A 22,242-nucleotide genomic window follows, 5' to 3' on the forward strand; every position below is an offset into this window, starting at 1 on the left:
CAAAGTTTTGTCATGTTTATCATTGCTACCTTGAAATTAGATAAAAGTTGCAGTTTATAAAATGAGCTTGTTGATGCTGTGTATGTATTAAGGGTTGATTGCCACATCTTTGCATGTACATTATGTATTGACTATATGACTTTAACCCAGATGAACCTTTCCTTCACAGTGTTGACACCACCTGGAAGGAGCTGACTAATGCTCTGTCAGGTTTGTTCTGTGCATCTCTTAACTTCATTGACTCAACAAACACTGTTACTCCAACAGCTTCTTTCAAACCTCTTGGTGTCATTAATGGTAAGTATTATATTATACAGTTTGTGTGTGTGTGTGTGTGTGTGTGTGTGTGTGTGTGTGTATGTATGTATGTATATGGATTTTTATATATACCATATATGTGTCAGAAAGTGTGGTGCTGGAAAAGCATTGTAGGTCAGACAGCATCTGAGGAGCAGGAGAGTTGACATTTCAGGCATGAGCTCTCATCAGGAATGCCTGATGAAGGGCTTACACCTGAAACGCTGACTCACCTGCTCCTCAGATGCTGCCTGACCTGCTGTGCCTTTCCAGCACCACACGTTTTGACTCTGATCTTCAGCATCTGCAGTCCTTATTTTCTCCTCCATATATATGTAGCATTCTTCCTCAAAACACCCTTCAGTATTTTTACATTCTGATCACTCGTGTTCTTGGGACTCACCCCACCCTCAATCCTTTCCTCATCATCATTTTAATGGCACTTGTCCTCCTCATTGTTCTCTGTACTTCATCAATCTTGCTTGCTTCCCCACTCCTCCATGGTATATAGGGAATTTAGCAGTGTTAATGAATGTGCTGTACTTTGGAAAGTAGTAATAGTTTCATTCCAATAGCTGTGGATCATTATTGGTCATTTTCACCCTCTAGTTGGTATTCTACTATCCCTGTGCTTTCTTGGTTACATGTATGCTGTGTTGAAAATATTCAAACAAGTAAACTGGTTGGCGAATTAGACACCCGAAACAGCTGAATGCAGATTGCATCAATTTGCTTTGGCTGTGTTACTTCCTGTAGTCATCATACCTGTTTAGTATCTTATCTTGTAAACTAGGATATCTCACCTTATCTACGTATTCCCCTACAGAAACAGATCATAAATTCCTCAGGTATGCAGCATTGCCGAGAGAAATCGTTTGCACTGAAAATCTTACTCCATGGAAGAAACTCCTACCCTGTGGTTCAAAGGTAAAATACACAAGTGACACACCTTTAAAGGAATTAGAAATAGAAATTAATGATGCCTTGTGTCTTTACTGCAGTTTGTACAAACGAGGAACACTAGCAAAGGTTAGAAATAAGTCAAATGAAGAATAACTAATGGATTTAATTATGTAGTGATAAAAGTAATAAAAGGAATTTACTGTACAAAATAAAAAGCCCTAAAATTGTTTGTATAAAGTTTTGTAAAGACTGGGACATAATACATGAATGATGACCATGCATCTTGCCTGAACTGTGGTAGAGTGGTTAGCAGAGGGAGGATGAAGGAAGGGGTTGCCAGGCCTAAATTGAAACATCTTGTGTTTGACTTGCTGTCATGACATTGGGAGCATAGTGTTTTATGGAGAGGATTGGATCAAGGTTGATTGAATATAAGAGTTTAGGGGTGGGCAAAGGGCAATGACCATCTTAAAAGTTTGTCAGGAGATTGAGGATTTGTGGAACTGTTATTATTTTAATAAATGGGAAATTCAGAAAAAGTCGTCCGCAGTTTTACTTTATTTGGAACTCCATCCCCTTGATTACACAGATATTACATGTTAAATAATTGGATCATAGTTTAATTTGATAGTGGGAATAGCAGAAGTTGTGATATCTGCTGTGTGACTGGTGTACACTAAATGGAAAGTGTGATGTCTGTTATGTCATACGTGTGCTATGATATCTGACTCAAAATTGTGTTAGATGTTAAGTTTTTACACACTAACCTTTATTAGTTAAATTTTCCACTTCTGTTCTCTGTAATGCCGACTCTTGGTCAAGAAATGTTTTGTGTTGTAGGCGGGATTGGCAGTACTGCTGAAAGCTGAACGTTTGTTTCACACCAACTACCATTCGCAATCTGTCCATGTCAGACCTATTTGCAGGGTGAGTGTTGAACACTGGATTACGTAATACAACTTGGAGCTGCTATTACCAGACTGGCTGGGGTCTTGTGTGTGATATGTGCATGCACAGTTCTTTCACAAACCTCCCAAATTTCCATGTTGTTAACATTACTGGATTCCAAGCTGCCCTATTCTTGAAGAAATATGTATTATACTGGGGAAATGTTACAAAGCATGGAGTCTTATAGATTTTACAGCACAGGAAATGACCGAGTCCATTGTACATCTGCTAGATGACCACTTCTGTCTGTTACTTCACTAAAAATCTGGATCATATCATTGAAACAAGATTCATCCGTCGTAAGTTAATGCCTTCCTCAGCCATGCCCTTCAGCCCAAACTGGTCCATGCTGACGAAAACGTCTGTCCACACTGACCCCATTTCCCTGCACTTGGCCCATGTCCTTCTAATCCTTTCCTATCCATGTGGTTGTCCATATGCTTTTAAAATGTTGCTAATATACCTGTGTCAACCATCCCCTGAGCAGCTCATTCCATACAAGTACCCATCCTCTATGTAAAAACGTTGGCCCTCAGGTTCTCTTTTATTTTTTTCCACTCCAACATTAAACTGATGCTCTCTAGTCCTCAATTCCCTGACCCTGGGAAAAAGAGTGAGTGCATTCACCCTACCATGCCTCTCATAATCTTATACACCTCTATAAGGACCCGCTCAGTCTCCTACGCTCTAAAGATAAAAGTCCTAGCTTATCTAACCTCTCCCTATAATTCAGATCCTTTTTTCTGCAATAATATCAGAATTGTGTGTGGAAAGCTGTTATCTGTTATTTTTAAACATACAGATATGAAGCAATAAATGCAAAGAATCATCCCTGTTTAATATTCCTTACTGTCAACAGAAGAAAGGGCTAAAATTGTCTGTTGTTTGGCTACTAATTTATGAAATGTAATTTGAGGGTATCTGTTTAGCTCTTTGTAATGTTTATAAATTGGTCCACCTTACATTTTTGCATTTTTACTGTGGAGAATTTTTTTTTGGTTTTCTGTCCAGAATGAACTGTGTATCAGTACCTCCTGGGAGCTGACCCAGAGCCTGTCTGTCGTCTTTGACCTCTATGCCTCTGGCTCTGGGAAACGAGGTATGCAAATTAGACATGAAATGAAACTAAACTTTGCTGGGCTGAGATAGTACATACCTCTCTGAGGGTAAAGGGCAGTTTTAGGTATTGCCCCTGGGCTTTTTATCAAGGGGTTAAAATGGGTAAAAACCAGCACCAACATGGCACCTTTCTCAGAATTCCAGTCAATTAAATACTTCTGGAATTTAGTCACTGTTTTGAGGGAGGTCAACGGTAATGGCCACATCTTTATTTTGTTCTGATGTTGCTGGCAGACACTGGGAAGAACTTATAAACTCTGTTTTTCTTTGCCTAGTTCCATGAAAACCTTTCAGTTCACTTAACAGGACAGCTGGGATCTTGGGTTAATGTTTCATCTAAATGATACGCAAAACCCCCTCAGTACTGAAATGTTAAGCTTTATTTGTTGAGTCGTGTCTTGAGTGGAGTTTAAACCCACAGCATTCTGACTCGAGATGGGGTGGGTTAGGGTACCATCAGCTGAGCCAAGCCCAATATTTTAGGTTGTATAGTAGGGATATTAATATTTCTGCCCGTTACAGAGCAGTTGTGGGAAAGCTTATTGGAGAAAATGGTAAAGCAGATAATTAATCTCCACTTGGAGATGCAAAATTTGACCAGGGATAGTCAGCTTGGCTTTGTCAGAGGAAAATCATGCCTAACTAGAGTTTTTGAGGAGGTGGTCAGATGTGTTGAGGAACTTAGTGCAGTTGATATAGTTTATATTGATTTCAGCAAACCTTTGAAAAGGTTTCACATGAGAGACAGTTTAAAAAAAGGTAAAAACACATGGGATCCAGAGTAACTTGACAAGTTGGATCCAAAGTTGATTTAGTGGCAGCGGAAAGAGGGTTGTGGTAGAAGGCTGTCTGTGAGAGTGGAGCCTGGTCTCCCTTATTGTTTGTGATATATAATTTATGTAGAATAAACTGATGCAGTGGTGTTGGTGCAGGGGCTGTGCGGGATGGGGATGTATGTTTGCAGATGATATGAAGATTAGCTAGATGATTTAGAATGAGGAAGAATATCTTAGGTTACAGGAGGATATAGACAGATTGATCAGATGGAGTTTAACCCTGAAAAGTGTGAGGTTATGCAACTTTTAAGGCAGGGAGGGGACTCCGCCCAAAATGTTGACCCTCCTGCTCCTTGGATGCTGCCTGATCATCTGTGCTTTTCCAGCGGCATGCTTTTTGACTGACTCTCCAGCTTCTGTAGTCCTCACTTTCTCCTAGAGTGTACTCAACGAATAGCAAGATGGTACGAAGCTCAGAGCTACAGAGATCTTGGGGTGCTCCTCCATAGATCCCCTGAAGGCAGCAGGTCAGGTTAATGTGCAAAGATTTGACTTCCACAGCCTTCTGTGGCAAGATTTCCACTGATTCATCATCCACTTGCCGAAGACGTTCTTCCTCAGTTCTAAAGGGTTGTCCCTGCACTCTGAAGCTGTGTCCTGGTGCCTCCTCCTAGTGGAAGCATCATCCTTTCCATGCCCATACTATCCAGGCTTCTCAGTATTTGTGTAAGTTTCAATGTGATCCCCTCTCATTCCTCTAAACGCTACCAAGTACAGACCCAGAGTTCTCAACTCCTTTCATCTCTGGGATTGTACTTGTAAGCCTCTTCTGGATGTTCTTCAAGGCCAGCACATTCCTTTCTCAGAAATAGGACCCAAAACTGGTGACAGTATTCCAAATGCAATCTGTGAAGCGATGAAGGAAGGCTGATAAGTTCAGGTTGTTTCCTTTAGAACAGAGAAAGTTGAGGCGGAACCAGATAGGACTGTATAAGGTTATCTCTGGCATAATAGATTCCCCCTCCTTGAAGAATCAATAACAAGGGGCATAATTTCAAGGTGAAAGGCAGGAGGTTTAGAGAGGATTTGAGAAATGTTTTCATCCAGAGATTGATTAGAATCTAGAATCCATTCCATGGGAGAGTAGTTGAGGCGGGTAACCTCACAACCCTCAAAGTACATATGTAGCATTTGAAACGTCATAACATTCAAGGTCCTGGGCCTAGTGCTGGAAAGTGGGATTATGTAGGTAGTTCAGCATTGACTTGATAGACAAAGGAGCTCTTCTGTGCTGTATGACTCTAGGATGTACTGCAGTACCCAAATTGAAATACCTAGCTGTTTGTCTGGTACCTTATCACATTTTCTGGCCAAAGACAGTGAATCTCAGTCAGATCAGGCAAATGAATTCAAATATAAGAGATTCAGAGATCAGATACAGACAGTTGATGCAATGCTAGTGCCACATGCAAGCACGCACCAAAATAAGAGGATAAATTAGATGAATGCATGACTAGAAAGATGGTACAGGAGGGAGCGCTTTAGATTGCTGAGGCACTGTGACTGCCTCTAGGGAAGGTGGCACCTGTGAAACCAACAGGTTGCATCTGAACGCAGCTCGGACTGAGTTATTTGTGGGGCATTTTGCAAGTGTCATTGGAAGGGCTTTTAACGAATTTGGTGGGACTGTGGAAACCAAGAAAAATAAAACATAGGGCATTACAGCGCACTACAGGCCCTTTGACCCTCAATGTTACACTGGTCTGTGAAACCAATCTGAAGCCCACCTAGCCTACACTATTCTATTTTCATCTATATGTCTATCCGACGACCACTTAAATGACCTTAAAGTTGATGAGTCTACTACTGTTGCAGGCAGTGCGTTCCATGCCCTTACTATTCTCATAGAAGAGAAACAACACCTGACATCTGTCATTTATCTATCACCCCTCAGTTTAAAGCTATGTCCCTAATGCTAACCATCACCATCCGAGGAAAAAGGCTCTCACTATCCACCCTATCTAACCCTCTGATTATCTTGTATGCCTCAATTAAGTTACCTCTCAATCTTCTTTTCTCTAATGAAAACAGACTCAGGTCCCTCAACCTTTTCTTATAAGACCTTCCCTCCATACCAGGTAAAACCTAGTAAATCTCATCTGAACTGTTTCCAAAGCTTCCATATCCTTCCTATAATACGGTGACCAGAAATGGACGCAATACTCCGTGTGACTGCACCAGAGTTTTGTACAGCTGCAGCATGACCTCATGGCTCCAAAACTCAATCCCTCTACCAATAAAAGCTAAAACACCGTATGCTTTCTTAACACCCCTATCAACCTAGGTGGCAACTTTCAGGGATCTGTGTACCTGGACGCTGAGATCTCTCTGTTCCTCTATACGGCCAAGAATCTTACCATTACTCCTTATTCTTGTTGCTCCTTCATTTCATACTTTTCTGCATTAAACTCCATTTTCCACCTCTCAGTCCAGCTCTGCAGCTTATCGAAGTCTCTCTATAACCTACAACATCCTTTGGCACTATCCACAACTCAACTGACATTAGTGTCATCTGCAGATTTACTAATCCATCCTTCTACACCCTCATCCAGATCATTTATAAAAATGACAAACAGCAGTGGACCCTTGCGGTACACCACTAGTAACTGAACTCTAGGATGAACATTTTCTACTTTTTGTCATTTATATAAATGATTTGGATGCGAGCATAAGAGGTATAGTTAGTAAGTTTGCAGATGACATCAAAATTGGAGGTGTAGTGGACAGCGAAGAAGGTTACCTCAGATTACAACAGGATCTTGATCACATGGGCCAATGGGCTGAGAAGTGGCAGGTGGAGTTTAATTCAGATAAATGCGAGGTGCTGCATTTTGGGAAAGCAAATCTTAGCAGAAATTATACACTTAATGGTAAGGTCCTTGGGAGTGTTGCTGAACAAAGAAACCTTGGAGTGCAGGTTCATGTCTCCCTGGAAGTGGAATCGCAGGTAGATAGGATAGTGAAGAAGGCGTTTGGTATGCTTTCCTTTATTGGTCAGAGTATTGAGTACAGGAGTTGGGAGGTCATGTTGTGGCTGTACAGGACATTGGTTAGGCCACTGTTGGAATATTGCGTGCAATTCTGGTCTCCTTCTTATCGGGAAGATGTTGTGAAACTTGAAAGGGTTCAGAAAAGATTTACAAGGATTTTCCAGAGTTGGAGGATTTGCGCTATAAGGAGAGGCTAAATAGGGTGGGGCTGTTTCCCCGGAGCGTCGGAGGCTGAGGGGAACCTTCTAAACCTTAGAGGTTTACAAAATTATAAGGGGCATGGATAGGATAAATAGATAAAGTCTTCTCTCTGGGGTTGGGGAGTCCAGAACTAGAGGGCATAGGTTTAGGGTGAGAGGGGAAAGATATAAAAGAGACCTAAGGGGCAACTTTTTCACGCAGAGGGTGGAGGCTGGTACAATTACAATATTTAAGAGGCATTTGGACGGTATATGAATAGGAAGGGTTTGGAGGAATATGGGCCAGGTGTTGGCAGGTGGGACCAGATTGGGTTGAGATATCTGGTCGGCATGGACAGGTTGGACCGAAACATCTGTTTCCATGCTGTACATCTCTATGACTCTAAATCACGCTCAATCCCATGTCTCCATATTTTGTGCAATAGCCTACCATGGATTACCTTAGCAAATGCTTTACTGAACTCCATATACACCAATCAACTGCTTTACCGTCATCGACCTGTCTGGTCGTCTTCTCAAAGAACTCAATAAGGTTTGTGAGGCATGACCTACTCTTCACAAAACTATGTTGACTATCCCTAATCAAATTGTTCTGTTCTATAAATCCTATCTCTTGTAACCTTTTCCAACACTTTATTCACAACTGAAGTTAGTTCTATAATTAGCAGGGGTGACTCTACTCCCTTGCTTGAACAAGGGAACAACATTTGGTATCCTCCAGTCTTCTGGCACTATTCCTGCAGGCAATGACAACATAGAGATCAAAGCCAAAGGCTTGGCAATCTCCTCCCTGGCTTCCCAGAGAATCCTAGGATAAATCGCATCAGGCCCAGAGGATTTATCTATTTTCACACTTTCCAGAATTGCTAGCGCCTCATCCTTGTGAACCTCAATCCCATCTAGTCTCGTAGCCTGTATCTCCTTATTCTCCTCAACAACATTGTCTTTTTCCAGTGTGAATACTGACGAAAAATATTCATGTGGCTCCTCTCCTATCTCATCTGACTCTACACACAACTTCCCACTACTACCCTTGATTGGCCCTCACCTTACTCTAGTCATTGTTTTATTCATGATATACCTATAAAAAGCCTTAAGTTTTCCTTGTTCCTATCTGCCAATGACTTCTCATGTCCTCTCCTGGCTTATCTTCACTCTCGCTTTAGGTCTTTCTTGGCCAACTTGTAACTCTCAGTCGCCCTAACATAAGCCTTCTTCTTTCTCTTGATAAGAGCTTCAACTTCTTTAGTAAACCATGGCTCCATTGCTTGACAACTTCCTGCCTGACAGGTACACAGTAGCTGTTCCTTGAATAAGCTCCACATTTCAATTGTGCCCTTCCTCTGCAATTTCATTCCCCATCCTATGCATCCTAAATCTTGCCTTATCACATCATAATTGCTTTTCCCCCAGCTATAACTCTTGCCCTGCGGTATATAGCTACCCTTTTCCATCGCTCAAGTAAACATAAGCGAATTGTGGTCACTATCACCAAAGTGCTCACCTACCTCCAAATCTGACACCTGGCCGGAAATAGTAGAGAATGCCAGGGCTTGCAAAATACTGAAGGTACAGCTGGCACGAGCACAGAGAATAGTAGGTTAGATGAAGTTGGAGTAGTGGGCGAATGAAGGAAGTTCAAAATATGCATGAATGTAAATGTATGGACTATAGTAAACAAAGTCAGGGAGTTGAAGATGGAAATTGCAAAGTGGAATTGTAATGTTGTGGTTGTGGTTTGGCTGTGACGGAGACTTGGCTCAAGAAAGAGCAAGATTGAGTATAAAATATTCCTAGCTATAATTTGTTCAGGAAAGGTTGGCAAAGCAAGAAAGCAGGAGGGGTGGCAATTGTGGTTAAATAGTACGTTGTAATGCAGGTGAAGGAAGATATCTTAGAGGATTCAAGGACTGGGTGAATTTGGCTAGAGTTACTCTATAAAAGTGTATGATTACATTGGTTAGTGTGGTCTACAGACCTAGATTAGAGTCGTGCTGGAAAAGCACAGCAGGTCAGGCAGCATCTGAGGAGCAGGAAAATCGATGTTTTGGGCAAAAGCCGTTCATCAGGAATAGAGACGGAGCCTGCAGAGTGGAGAGATAAATGAGAGGGGTTTGGGGGGGGGGGGGGGGGGGGGGGGGAGGAGAGAGAAAGTAGCATAGAGTACAGTAGGTGAATGGGCGTGGGGATAGAGGTGATAGGTCAGGGAGGAGGTTGGGGGAAAGTAGCAAAGAATACAGTGGGTGAATGGAGGTGGTGATGAAGGTGATAGGTCAGAGAGGAGGGTGGAGTGGATAGGTGGAAAGAAAGATAGGTAGGTAGGACTGGTCATGGGGATGGTGCTGAGCTGGAAGGTTGGAACTGGGGTAAGATGGGGGAAAGGAAAATGAGGAAACTGGTGAAGTCCACCAGTTTCACCAGTTTCCTCATTTCCCTTTCCCCCACCGTCCCCATGACCTGTCCTACCTGCCTATCTTCCTTTCCACCTATCCACTCTACCCTCCTCTCTGACCTATCACCTCCATCCACACCCCCATTCTCCTATTGTACTCTATGCTACTTTCTCCCCACGCGCCCGCGCCCCCCCACCCCCCTCTCATTTATCTCTCCACCCTGCAGGCTCCATGCCTCTATTCCTGATGAAGGGCTTTTGCCCGAAACGTCGATTCTCCTGCTCCTCGGATGCTGCCTGACCTGCTGTGCTTTTCCAGCATCACTCTAATCTAGAGTCTGGCTTCCAGCATCTGTAGTCCTTGTTTTTACCTTTTACGTAGTGTACAGACCACCAACTCGTGGAAAGGATGTACAGGAACAGATCCGCAAGGAAATTAGAGATACTCTAACAATGTAGAGTTGTTATAATGGGTGACCTCAATGACCCAGATGTAGACTGGGGCACTGATAATGTAACCATTAAGAGTTCCTGGATTGTGTAGTTTCCTACAGCAGAATGTGTCCAGTCCAACAAAGCATTGTTGGAACTGGTCCTTGGAAATGAGGTGGATCAGGGGGAAGCATTTTAGATCATTGTATCATTCCGTTCAGGATGGTGCTAGGGAATGATATGGAACAATCCAGAGTAAGAAGAATAAACTGGTGGAGAACTGACTTTAATGGGGCAAGAACAGAGTTGAGCAGGATTGACTGGAATAAGAGATTGGTGGGAAAAGCTGTAGCTGAACCATGGGTCACCTTCAAAGAGCAGTTGATTCAGGTACAGTGAGGGTATATTCCTTCTAATGGAAAAGGTAGGACAAGTAAATCCAGAGTTCCTTGGATGACAGAGAAGGTAGAAATTAACATTAGAAAGAAAAAGTATGTTAATGATAGGTGTTAGAGGCAGAAAATATAATTGAAAATCAACATTGGGCAGGGTGGGTAGTGAAAAGACAGATAAGAGACACAAAGAGGAACAATGAGAAAAGATTAGCTGATAATGTAAAGGCAAATCCCAAAGTCTGCTGTAGGCATATAAATAGTAAGAAAGTGGTTTTAAGGAGAGGTGGTGTCACTGGGAGACAAATAGTAGCTGAGGTGTTTGAAATCTGCCCAGCTCATGGTAAGAGTAGGAAACTGTCACTTTGAGTTCAAAATTAACAAGGAAGAAATCTTTGATTGTCAGCACTTAAATTTGAAAGGTACCAAAACAGAATGAAATGCATCCAAAGAATTTTAAGGAAACAAAGGTAGAAATTATGGGGTCACTGGCCATAATCTTTCAGTCTTCTCTAGACTCCAAGGAAGTACCAGAAAACTGGAGGATTGGAAACATTCCAGCCTTGTTGAAGAAAGATTACAGATGTCTCTAACATGAAAAGAATTGTGAACTATGAGGAGGACCATGCGGAACTCCAAAAGGACATTGACAAGTTGATGGAGTGGGCAGATAAGTGATAGATGAGGTTCAGTGCAGAGAAGTGAGAGATGATGTACCTTGGTCAGAAGAACATTAACAGACAGCATAAAATATATTATAAAGGTGGTGCGGGAGCAAAAGGACCTGATGTATATGTGTACAGATCTTTGGAAGTGGCAGGACTGGTGGAGAAAGTAGTTAATAAAGCATACAGTATTCTCTGCTTTGTTACTAGAGGCATAGAGTGCAAGGGAGGTGATGGGTGAAGTTGTATAAGATACTTGTTCCACCTCCACTGGGGTATTGTGGATTGCCACATTAGAGGAAAGATGTGAATGTACTGGAGAGAATACAGAAGTAGTTTGCAAGAATGGTTACAGGAATTAGAGATTTCAGTTATGAGGATAGATTGAAGAGGTTGTTAGAAAGAGTAAGAGTATGCAATTCAGTCCTTTGAAACTGCTCCATTTTAGTCTGATCACGGCTGATAATTCACCTCCACATCCTCTTCCCACATTCTCCCCAAATCCTTTGATCCCTTTAGTTCTAAGAGCTATATCTATATCATGAGAGTCTTCAATGTTTTAACTTCAACAGTTTCCTGTAGTAGTGAATTCCACAGGCCCATCACTTTCTGGGTGAAGAAATTCCTCCCCTCTGGGACTTAAAGGCCTACCTATTATCCTTAGACTGACTCTGGTTCTGCATTCTCCGGTCATTGGAAATATCCTTCTTGCAAGTACACTATCTAATCCTGTTTGAATTTTATAAGCTTCTGGGTGATCCCTCCTCAATCTTCCGAACATGTTTTAAAATTGATTTGTTGAGTGTGGGTGTTGCTGGTTGGACCCAGTCCCTGGTTGCTCTTGAGAAGGTGGTAGTGTGCTGCCATGTTGAACCACTACAATCTGTGTGCTGTAGGTAGACCCACAATGCACTTATGGAGGAAATCCCAGGGTTTTGACGCCATGACAGTGAAGGAATAGTGATAGATTTCCAAGTCAGGATGGTGAGTGGCCTGGTGGAGAGCTTGCAGGTGGTGGTGTTTCCACTACTTCAATGAATATATTCCTAACTGATCAAGCCTCCCCCCACATACCAGTCTTGCTATCCTGGAATCAGTCTGGTAATCTTTCTTTGCACTCCCAGGATGTCCTTTCTCAGATCAGGGGATAAAACTGCATATAGTGTGCAGTTCTCCTTGGAGAGAAGAAGGCTAAAAGGAGATTTGATGGAGGTTTTCAAAATCTTGAGCAGGTGGATGGAGTAGAGGGGGAAGAGGCATATATCCAAAGGGATGTGCAAACAAAGCAAAGGAGATGTGAAAATAATTTCAAATGGCCTGCAGCTGCACCATAACAGTTCTATGGTTCTGTATAAGGACACTTTGCCTTCTACTAAGTATAACTTCTGTTGTTTAACAATCACTGTTGTAGCTTTCGTGGTCTTGCTTCTCAGTGACTTGGAGCAGCTACAGGTGATTTGAAGTTTCTCATAGAAACAGGCCCTTCAGCGCACCATCTCTATGCCATCCAATAAACACCAAACAACACTCATCCCATTTACCTGCACTTGGTTCATTGCCTGGCATTTTAAGTGCTCATGCAGATGCTTCTTAAATGTTGCAAGTGTACATGGCTCCACCACCCTTTCAGGTGCATGTTCCATATTTCTACCACCTTCTTGGTGAAAGAATGTTTCCCCAGATCTCCTCTAAACCACTTACCCCTTACCTTAAACTTGTGCTCTTGGACATATCTATTATTGGGAAAAGGTTCTTACTGTCTACTCTGTCTCTACCTCCCATAATTTTGGATACCTCAATTATATCCTCCCTCAGCTTCCTCTGCACCAGGGAAAAGAAAGCCAGTCCGTCCACATAACTGAGACTTTTCATCTCGTGGACTATCCTGGTGAATCTCCTCTGCACTGTCTTTAGTGCAATTACATCCTTCAGATAATGTGGCAACCACAACTGCACATAGCAGTTCAAATGTGGCCTAACTAATGTTTTAAAAAGTTGTAAGAAGATTTCCTTGCTCCTGTTAATGAAGGCAATCATCCCATATGCTGCCTTAATCATTCTACTTACTTGTGGTGACACCTTCAGGGATCTGTGGATTTGTACACCAAGATTTCTTTGTTCCTCAGTGCTCTATAGAGTCTTACAATTCATTCATTATTAGACCTCCTAAAATATATCACCTCACAATTATCAGGATTAAATTCCATTTGTCATTGTTCTGTCCAGTTTATCAATATCAGACTGTGACCTGAGACCATCCACCTCACTGTCAACAGCACCCTAATTTTTGTGTCATTCTGTTCTTGATTTTTGCCCCTTTGTTGTTGTCTTCCAATCTGCACAACCATTCTCTCCCCTCTCTCTTTTTAACTCCTTGCAGACTGAGGTCTGCTGTGTTCTGATGTTGCATTCATACTTTGATCTTCTTATTCTGTTTGCTAAAGATCATGGACCTTGGTTGCAACCTGAACAGGATACCCTCGGCACCCAAACAACCCACCGTTCATTTTGTTCTTGTATAGCCATTTGTTAGTCATGATAATTGGTTCAGTTGGAGCTCCAAAGTCCATTGATCTATATGTTTCAAAACATATCCTTTGATCATAACTGGTACCAAATTTGGACATGGGTCCTTACTTCCCTTAAGTTATTTACACCATCAATTCCTGTTACAGTGTGAACTCTATTTAACACAGGCCATGGGAATTACATGTCTAGAATACACATATTCATCTACCAGGAGCTCAAGCAAAATACACACAAATAATTGAAAATCTGAAGGTATAGTAAATAGAAAAGGTATATATTTCCAATAGAAATATAAGTTAAACTGAGTAGGAGCAGTGCAGTTCTCAATCCTGAAAACACACATGAGCACATAGAGTGAACCAAAGAACTGGGGGTGCTGATCATCGGAAACAAAAGAAATCACTAGAGAAGCTGGTTTAGTTGAGAAACTGGTTTAGTTCTGAAGAAAAGAATCACTGGACTCAAATGCTGCTTTCTCTCCACAGATGCTGCCAGACATGCTGAGTTTCTCCAGCAGTTTCTGGTTTAGTGTCATGAATAAACCGACTGTTTGTTTCTACATATTGCTAGGCCACGTGTCATTTACTCTGCTGTGTTGTCGGTATCTTATAGAGTGGTCACTGTTCAAGATGTTTTCACGGACCTTGACGGAGGTGTGCCCTTTAGCATCACAAAGTACAGTTTATGTGGACGTCACGGACAATGATAAGGTACAGAACAGATTCTGATCCATATTTGAATTTTCTCAAGGCCTACCCAAGTGGATATATCAAGGAGTTTGGTTCTTTGGTGGTGGTTGGGGTGGTGATGGTAATGGTGATTGGGTTGGGAGGAGTGGGGGGGACGTTGGTTCAAATGCAGTGGCAGAAAAGGGGATAGTTCTTTGGCAATAGCGAGGTTGGTTCACACTCGAGATTAGACAGCATTTACAGTCTGAAAAGTGGAATGGGTGTCACTGGTGGTCACACATAATGTTGTCGATTTCCAGTAGAGATCGTCTTAAGGTACAGAACAGGTTCTGATCCATGTTTGAACCTTCTCAAGGTCTACCCAAGTAGACTTATTGAGGTGTTTGGTTCCCTGGCAGTGGCAGTAGTGGTGGTGGGGATGAATTAAAATTAGAATTAGAATTCCTACAGTGTGGACACAGGCCCTTTAACCCAACAAGTCCACACTGACCCTCCGAAGAGTAATCCACCCAGACCCCTTCCCTACATTTGCCCCTGACTAATGCACCTAACCCACACATCCCTGAACACTATGTGCAATTTACATTGGCCAGTTCACCTGGCCTGCACATCTTTTGGACTGTGGGAGGAAACCCACGCAGACACAAGGAGAATATGCAAACTCCACACAGACAATCGCCCAAGGCTGGAATCAAACCAGGGTCCCTGACACTGTGAGGCAGCAGTGCTAACCACAAAGCCACTGTGCTGCCCGGTTCTCTAGCAATAGTGATAGGGTTGGTGGGGAGTTGGTTGTGTGGTGATACGGTGTTGGTCCTATAGCTGTAGTGGTAAGAGTGGTTCTGTGGCGGTGAGGGAGGTTGGTTCTCTAGCGATGGTGGTTGGGTTGGTGGGGGAGTTGGTTCTCTGGTGGAGGTGGGAGTGTTCGTGCAAATCAGGAACTGATGTTACCAACCATTCTGAGCTAAAGTCAGTTCAGTGGCTTTTATGGCTGATTTCAGCCAAATGATTCCCTGAACAAGTTGGGCCATGTGTATTTCCAGGGCAGTCTGTTTCCTGGATGTAGGAGATAATTTAAGAGGTGGAACAGTAAACCAGAGAGTGGAATGATGCCTTGTACCTGTAAGTTTAAAAACATCATTGGTTGCAGATAAGTAGCGGGTCCTGATTTGGTCCTTTTGCTGCACGTAGTTGTTGAATTTTCATAGGATCGTAGAATCCCAACAGTGTGGAAACAGGCCATTCGGTCCATGCTGTCCCTCTGAGCATCCCACATCTCCTACCTCTCCCTGTAACTCAGCATTTCCCAATGGTTAATCCACCTAGCCTGCACAGCTTTGGACTGTGGGAGGAAACCGGAGCATTCGGGGGAAACATCCACACAAAGGTGGGGTGAATGTGCAAACTCCACACGGCCTGAGGGTGGATTCAAACCCAGGTCCCTGTTACTGGTCCTGCTAACCACTGAGCTGCCATGCCACCCTAAAATGAACAATGGATTTAGGATCATCATTAAATTCTTAATTCCAGGTTTTTATTGAATTCACGTGCCACAATTTGCTGTGGCAGGATTCAAACCTGTGTCCCCAGAATATTACCTAGTACCAACATACCACTATGTGATTCCCTCTCCCTATGGGGTGAAGATATGGAATAGTGTTTTATTTGTGTAGTTTTTCCGTGAACACATGACTAAAATAAATGTTGCGCTCTCCGTTCTAGATTAATGACACGCATGAGCTGACACCACCAGCACCCTCGGTGCTTAACACAACAGTGCATGGGAAATGGAGATCCTATGCTGTGTACAACCTGCTAAATCCTCATCTTTACAGCACATCATCACACTCCTTAAACATAGCATTAAAATGGAAATTGTCCAAGCCGTTTGGTAAGTACTTTGGTGTGCTGCTACTAGTTAGTGCCAGAACCTCAGACAGACTCTGCAATACTGGAATGGCGTCTACAGTAGACTGAACACCTACATAGAGAGTCTACAGAGAATCTTAGCAAATTTCAAGCCTCTTCTGCTTTTTGTCTGGAAGCATTTCCTAATTTCACTTCTGAAAGCCTTGGTTCTCATTTTAGGTTATTTGCTGCTGCCATCATAGAATCACACAGTACACAACAGACCCTTTGGCCCATTGAATCCACACTGACTAAACTACTCTAAATCTACACTAGTCCCACTTTCTAGCACTTGGCTTAGCGTGTTGAATATAATAACATTTCAAGAGCATATCTTCACACTGTTTAAAAAGTTGTGAGGTTTTAGTGCCTCAACTACCCTCCCAGGCGGTGCGTTCCAGACCTCCTCCACCCTCTGGGTGAAAATATTTTTCCTCAGACCCCGTTTAAACCTTCTGCCTTTCACCATAAACCGATGCCTGCTTGTTATTGATCCTTCAGCCAAGGATCTTCTGTTGCTTTCTATCCATCTTGTCTATGCTTCTCATAATCTTACCCCATTCCCAATTCAAATTAGCAGAAATAATTTTTCCCAATCTGTTGTTAGCTGTCCAGCTAGAAGGCAAGATTACTGATGCCTGCATAAAATCCATTCCAGTCTGTCTTCCCGTTGACAATAGATGATCCGGTACGATGGGCTGAAATCTCAACTGTATTTTTCTCATTTCTCAATTCCATTCCAGTTGTGGCATGGTGGGGTGAGGTACTTTTCTACTTGGAGAGAATGACCGGAGTAAAATCCGACAGAGATCCAAGTGCTAACTGTTTGACTATTTGCCACAGTCTCCATTATGTTATTATGGGGACATTTAAGTGTTTAAAGCATGAGGTGAATTTGGAATGCTGCATCTTACACCTGCGGTATTAGTAAATTAAATTGCTTTTAAATCAATATGCATTAGCCCCATAAGATGAGGCTTTGATTTTTTTTGTGTTGCTCTAAACAGCTGGTACACAATGATTTGTTGATTGTTATTTCTACTTTCGATATAGCGATACCTGAAGTGCCTGTATTTAAAGCTGAGAGGTATGTGAGTGGCTTTGGCCTTCAAACAGGTAAAATCAACACTCTGATCTACAATAACCATCCATACCGGGCGTTCCCAGTGCTGCTGATGGAGATTGTGCCCTGGTACCTTCGACTTTATATTCACACACTTACCATCACCACCAAGGGCAAAGAGAATAAACCAAGTAAGACCATCCTGTTTCCCCTCCCTTCCCTTCCCTTCCCTTCCCATCCCTGCTCTCTCTTTCCCTTTTCGATTAGATTAGATTACTTACAATGTGGAAACAGGCCCTTCGGCCCAACAAGTCCACGCTGACCCTCCGAAGTGCAACCCATCCCCCTACGTATACCCCTTCGCCTAACACTAAGAGCAATTTAGCATGGCCAATTCACCTGACCTGCACATCTTTGGACTGTGGGAGGAAACCAGAGCACCCGGAGGAAACCCACGCAGACATAGGGAGAATTTGCAAACCCCACACAGTTGCCTAAGGTGGGAATTGAACCCGGGTCTCTGGCGCTGTGAGGCAGCAGTGCTAATCGCTGTGCCACCGTGCCGCTCACTTTCTCTTACCAGCCACCTTTCTCCCTCCTCTGATGGAGTGAATATCTGTTCCTCAGCCTCTGTATTCAGAATTGTTGTTTGTACTACCCTGGGATGGTGCTGTTGAGCGAGAGGTTCTAGTTCCCACGGCTCCACCAACAGCCAACCAGTGGAACAGTAGCTCAGAAACATGGGACAGTTAATACGAGGTGGGAACAAAGGTGTTCCGCCCAGTGAAATTAATTTGCAAAGTGCTGTAATTCTTCTAATGAGCATCTGATTTGTTTTTGATTCACACAAAAGTTCTGCCTCTGTTTTCCTACCTAATAGAGCATTCCAGCTGTATTTTGTTATGGCTAACTGCTCTGATTATCCATAAAATATGAGAGATTTGCCTAATTTGACTGATATGCTGCATTTATTTATAGCCCAAGGGGTGAAAATGAAAATTTCCCTTCCTCCAACCCTAGTGTCAACAACATAAAAAAATTTCTTGATTAATGATTGTTGTTAGAAAAAACAGCATTAATTAGACATTCCTGCTATCCTATTTGCATTACACTACTACTGTTTTCACAATAAACTTTGTTATAAGTAATTGGATACATCATAACAATTTCTCATGCCCTGCCGTGTTTGATGACAGGTTATATCCATTACCAGCCGGCCAGAGACCGAGAGTGCCCTCATCTACTGGAAATGCTGATTCAGCTGCCTGCTAAATCTGTCACCAAGATTGGCATCGAGTTTGAGAGAGCACTGTTGAAGTGGACTGAGTACCCCCCTGATCCCAACCATGGCTTCTACGTGGGGTAAGGAGCTAGAAATACAGTGACATCTGGGTACTGTTCAGCTCGGTTTGTGTTCGGGGCGTAAATTTAATTTTGGAACAAAAGAAGGGAAAAATAAAATGCAGATCCGCAAGGTTTGATGTTCGATGAGGGGAAGTATGAGGCTGCGTGTATTTGATTAGAGAGAGAAATCAGAATGTTTTCTTCAGCTGAGCATCCTATGAATGCCATTTCCAGATGGAACAAAAAGCAGAAAGAAAGCTTATACCATCCCCAAGTGACAGGGAGCAGCTGTCTGTCTAAAGATGGTGCTGTAGTATGTTAAATAAAGTATTATTGAGTGACAGAGAAAATGAGGAGAAAGTGAGGACTGCAGATGCTGGAGATTAGAGTCGAAGTGTTGGAAAAGCACAGCAGGTCAGGCAGCATCCGAGGAGCAGGAAAATCAACGTTCTGGGAGGCTTCTGCCTGAAATGTCGACTCTCCTGCTCCTCTGATGCTGCCTGACCTTATCTGGAATCCCTTTGTCAAATGGAAACTAGGTCAGATGCCACCTGAAATGTTATGTTCATTTTGGAAAGATCTATTGGTCTTTGAGTGCTTGCTCAACTTCACCAGACAATATTGGGGTTTAAAGAATTATGTTATGACAAACAGTTGTATACGCCTTTCCTAAAATGAATGGATTGAGATGGACCTAATCAATGTTTTTAAAATAATCTGTGTATGATGGAGTGGCTATAAGTGAACCATCTCTCTCTTGACAAGTACAGAACAAGTGATTAAAATATTAGTGCTCAATCAACTTTCTCCTAAATGGCTGTGGATGCAAGAAGGTCAAATGAAATTTTCAATACTGAGATCAACAGGGGTTATTTCATTGGGATTTTGTACAATGGCTTTGTAGAATCATGATCTACATTAAATGAGGGGCTGAATGGCCTCTTCTTGTTTCTCTATTTCTAAAGTGTTAGAGTGGGAAAGGATGCCAGGAGAGTACAAGGCAACCTAAACTAGACCACATGTAACTTATTATCCCAGGGGCTCTTGATTGCTGAAGTATGTTAATATTGTGCAGGTCCTTTATCAAAGCTGTTTATTTTCACTTTCTGTGGAAGTGAAGTAATTTTTAGTAATTCTGATTTGCTGCCTACAAATTGACTGAGGCCAAGAGTAATGCTTGGCCTAAACTCTGTGGATGTGTGAGATTGTACATTCATTAGTAATGTGTCACACTGGCTTTGCACAAGCAGTGTGTTCTCTTTCCAGAGCGATGTATGTAAGATAATGTCATGAATGTATATAATCTGGCTCTTGTTTAGAAAACATTTTATTTTTTTTCTATATAAATGTTAAATGTTTCTCACTTAACACACACGTTTAGTTATTGCATTTCTATCAAAATACTTTACTGTCTGAAAACACTAAAACTGAAGAGTTTGAGAATGTGTAAACCAAAACCAAAGAAAACAAGAAAGCTGCTGCAAGTACTAGTCAAGGGAACCTATCAATACGAAAATTAAAACAAATGAATCACTTTAAAGGTTTTGCAAAAGAAGTCTGTCTCCTTACTAATTAAAAGTTTAATGTCAAGGTAAAGGTTAAAACGCAGGTAAAGGTTAATTTACAGTGACATGATGAGATAGATCCACATGAGCATACAAAATTGGTGTAGGATTGGGCTGCTTGGTCCTGCTGTGCCTTTTGCAATGAACATGGCCGATCTGCGTATAGTCTTAACTCCACTGTGATGCCTGTAATACCCCATCCCCCTCAATAACCTCAAGTCATTTGTCAATCAAATCTGTCTTTCTTGGTCTTGATGTGGAGGTGCCATTGTTGGACTGGGGTGGACAATATTAAAAATCTCACAACACCAGATTATAATCCACCAGGTTTATTTGGTAGCTACCTGACGAAGGAGCAGCGCTCCGAAAGCTTGTACTTCCAAATAAACCTGTTGGACTATACTCCGATGTTATGTGGTTTTGAATGTATTGAATAATCCAGTCTCCATGAAGTCTTTTCTGAATGTTTATTTGGAATGCTTATTCCAAATACTTCTCTGCAAAACAAAATATCCTCCTGATCTCCATCTTAAATGAGAGGCATTTATTTATAATCAGTGCCTCCCTTGTTCTGGATTCTATTATGAGGAAATGCATCTACTAGAGCTCCCTCAAGATCTTATGTTTCATTAAGATGACTTCTCATTCAACTCCAGTAAGTATAGGCTAACCCAGCTTACCTTTTTCTCACAAGGCGGCCCCTCCATCCCAGGAATCGGCTGGCATGGTGGCAATGTCTCTGGGCTAGTAATGCAGAGCCCTAGGGACGTGAGTTCAAATCCAGGATTTGAATTCAATAAAAAGAAGGGAATTTAAAATAGCTAGTCTGAAGATCACTGTTGTCGAGTGTCATAAAAATCCTTCTGGATCATTAATTTCTTTGGGGAAGGAGACTTTGCTCCGGGTCTGGAATCACATCTGTGTGCCTTAATTGCCTTCTAAGTTGGCCAGCCAGTCATTCAGGTTATGGGCAATAAATGCTGACCCCTTTTTAAAAAAAAAAGTAAGGAGAGACTAAAAATTCCCACCCCCAGTTGTGAATTGATTCCATTGACTTTTGTCTTTTAATGTAACTTTTACATGAAGAGAGTGTTGCTGAACAACGAGACCTTGGAGTGCAGGTTCATAGCTCCTTGTGGAGTCGCAGGTAGATAGGATAGTGAAGGAGGAGTTTGGTATGCTTTCTTTTCTATTGGTCAAAATATTGAGTACGGGAGTTGGGAGGTCATGTTGCGGCTGTACAGGACATTGGTTAGGCCACTGTTGGAATATTGCGTGCAATTCTGGTCTCCTTCCTATCGGAAAGATGTTGTGAAACTTGAAAGGGTTCAGAAAAGGTTTACAAGGGGGTTGCCAGGGTTGGAGGATTTGAGCTATAGAGAGAGGCAGAACAGGCTGGGGCTGTTTTCCCTGGAGCGTCGGAGACTGAGGTTTATAGTGGTTTATAAAATCATAAGGGACATGGATAGGATAAATAGACAAGATCTTTTTCCTGGGTTGGGAGAGTCCAGAACTACAGGGCATAGGTTTAGGGTGAGGGGGGAAAGATATAAAAGAGACCTATGGGGCAACTTTTTCATGAAGAGGGTGGTGCATGTGTGGAATGAGGTGCCAGAGGAAGTGGTGGAGGCAACTACAATTGCAACATTTAAAAAGCGTTTGGATGGGTGTATGAATAGGATAGATTTGGAGGGATATGGGCCAAGTGCTGGCAAATAGGAGTAGATTGTGTTGGGATATCTGTTCGGCATGGACCGAAGAGTCGTTTCGTGCTGTATATCTCTATGGCTATGTGATATTAAAAGTTAGACTTGATGTTTTTGTACAGTTTTGATTCCTGTGCAGTGCACACAGATTTCTGCTGCTGAAAGGGCAATTCACAAGTATGATCATTTGACATATCTTGAATCTTAGGATTTCTGGAAATCATTTGGTGGTGTTAGAAGATAGAACAGCACAGTACAGGCCCT

The 22,242-nt window shown here is 42.3% G+C and overlaps 1 protein-coding gene across 1 annotated transcript in view; it reads left to right on the plus strand.

Moving 5' to 3' along the window:
- pigt (phosphatidylinositol glycan anchor biosynthesis, class T) overlaps positions 1-22,242 on the plus strand; it is a 34,936-nt gene that overhangs the window by 6,902 nt on the left and 5,792 nt on the right. The window contains exons 3-10 of the mRNA XM_060836244.1: positions 170-297; positions 1,124-1,224; positions 2,041-2,127; positions 3,160-3,247; positions 14,316-14,413; positions 16,115-16,283; positions 17,354-17,554; positions 18,560-18,725. Coding sequence (XP_060692227.1) covers positions 170-297; positions 1,124-1,224; positions 2,041-2,127; positions 3,160-3,247; positions 14,316-14,413; positions 16,115-16,283; positions 17,354-17,554; positions 18,560-18,725 — 1,038 coding nt within the window. The remainder of the gene's footprint in view (positions 1-169; positions 298-1,123; positions 1,225-2,040; positions 2,128-3,159; positions 3,248-14,315; positions 14,414-16,114; positions 16,284-17,353; positions 17,555-18,559; positions 18,726-22,242) is intronic.

Source organism: Hemiscyllium ocellatum, chromosome 15 (genome assembly GCF_020745735.1).
Source record: "Hemiscyllium ocellatum isolate sHemOce1 chromosome 15, sHemOce1.pat.X.cur, whole genome shotgun sequence".
Taxonomy (NCBI): domain Eukaryota; kingdom Metazoa; phylum Chordata; class Chondrichthyes; order Orectolobiformes; family Hemiscylliidae; genus Hemiscyllium; species Hemiscyllium ocellatum.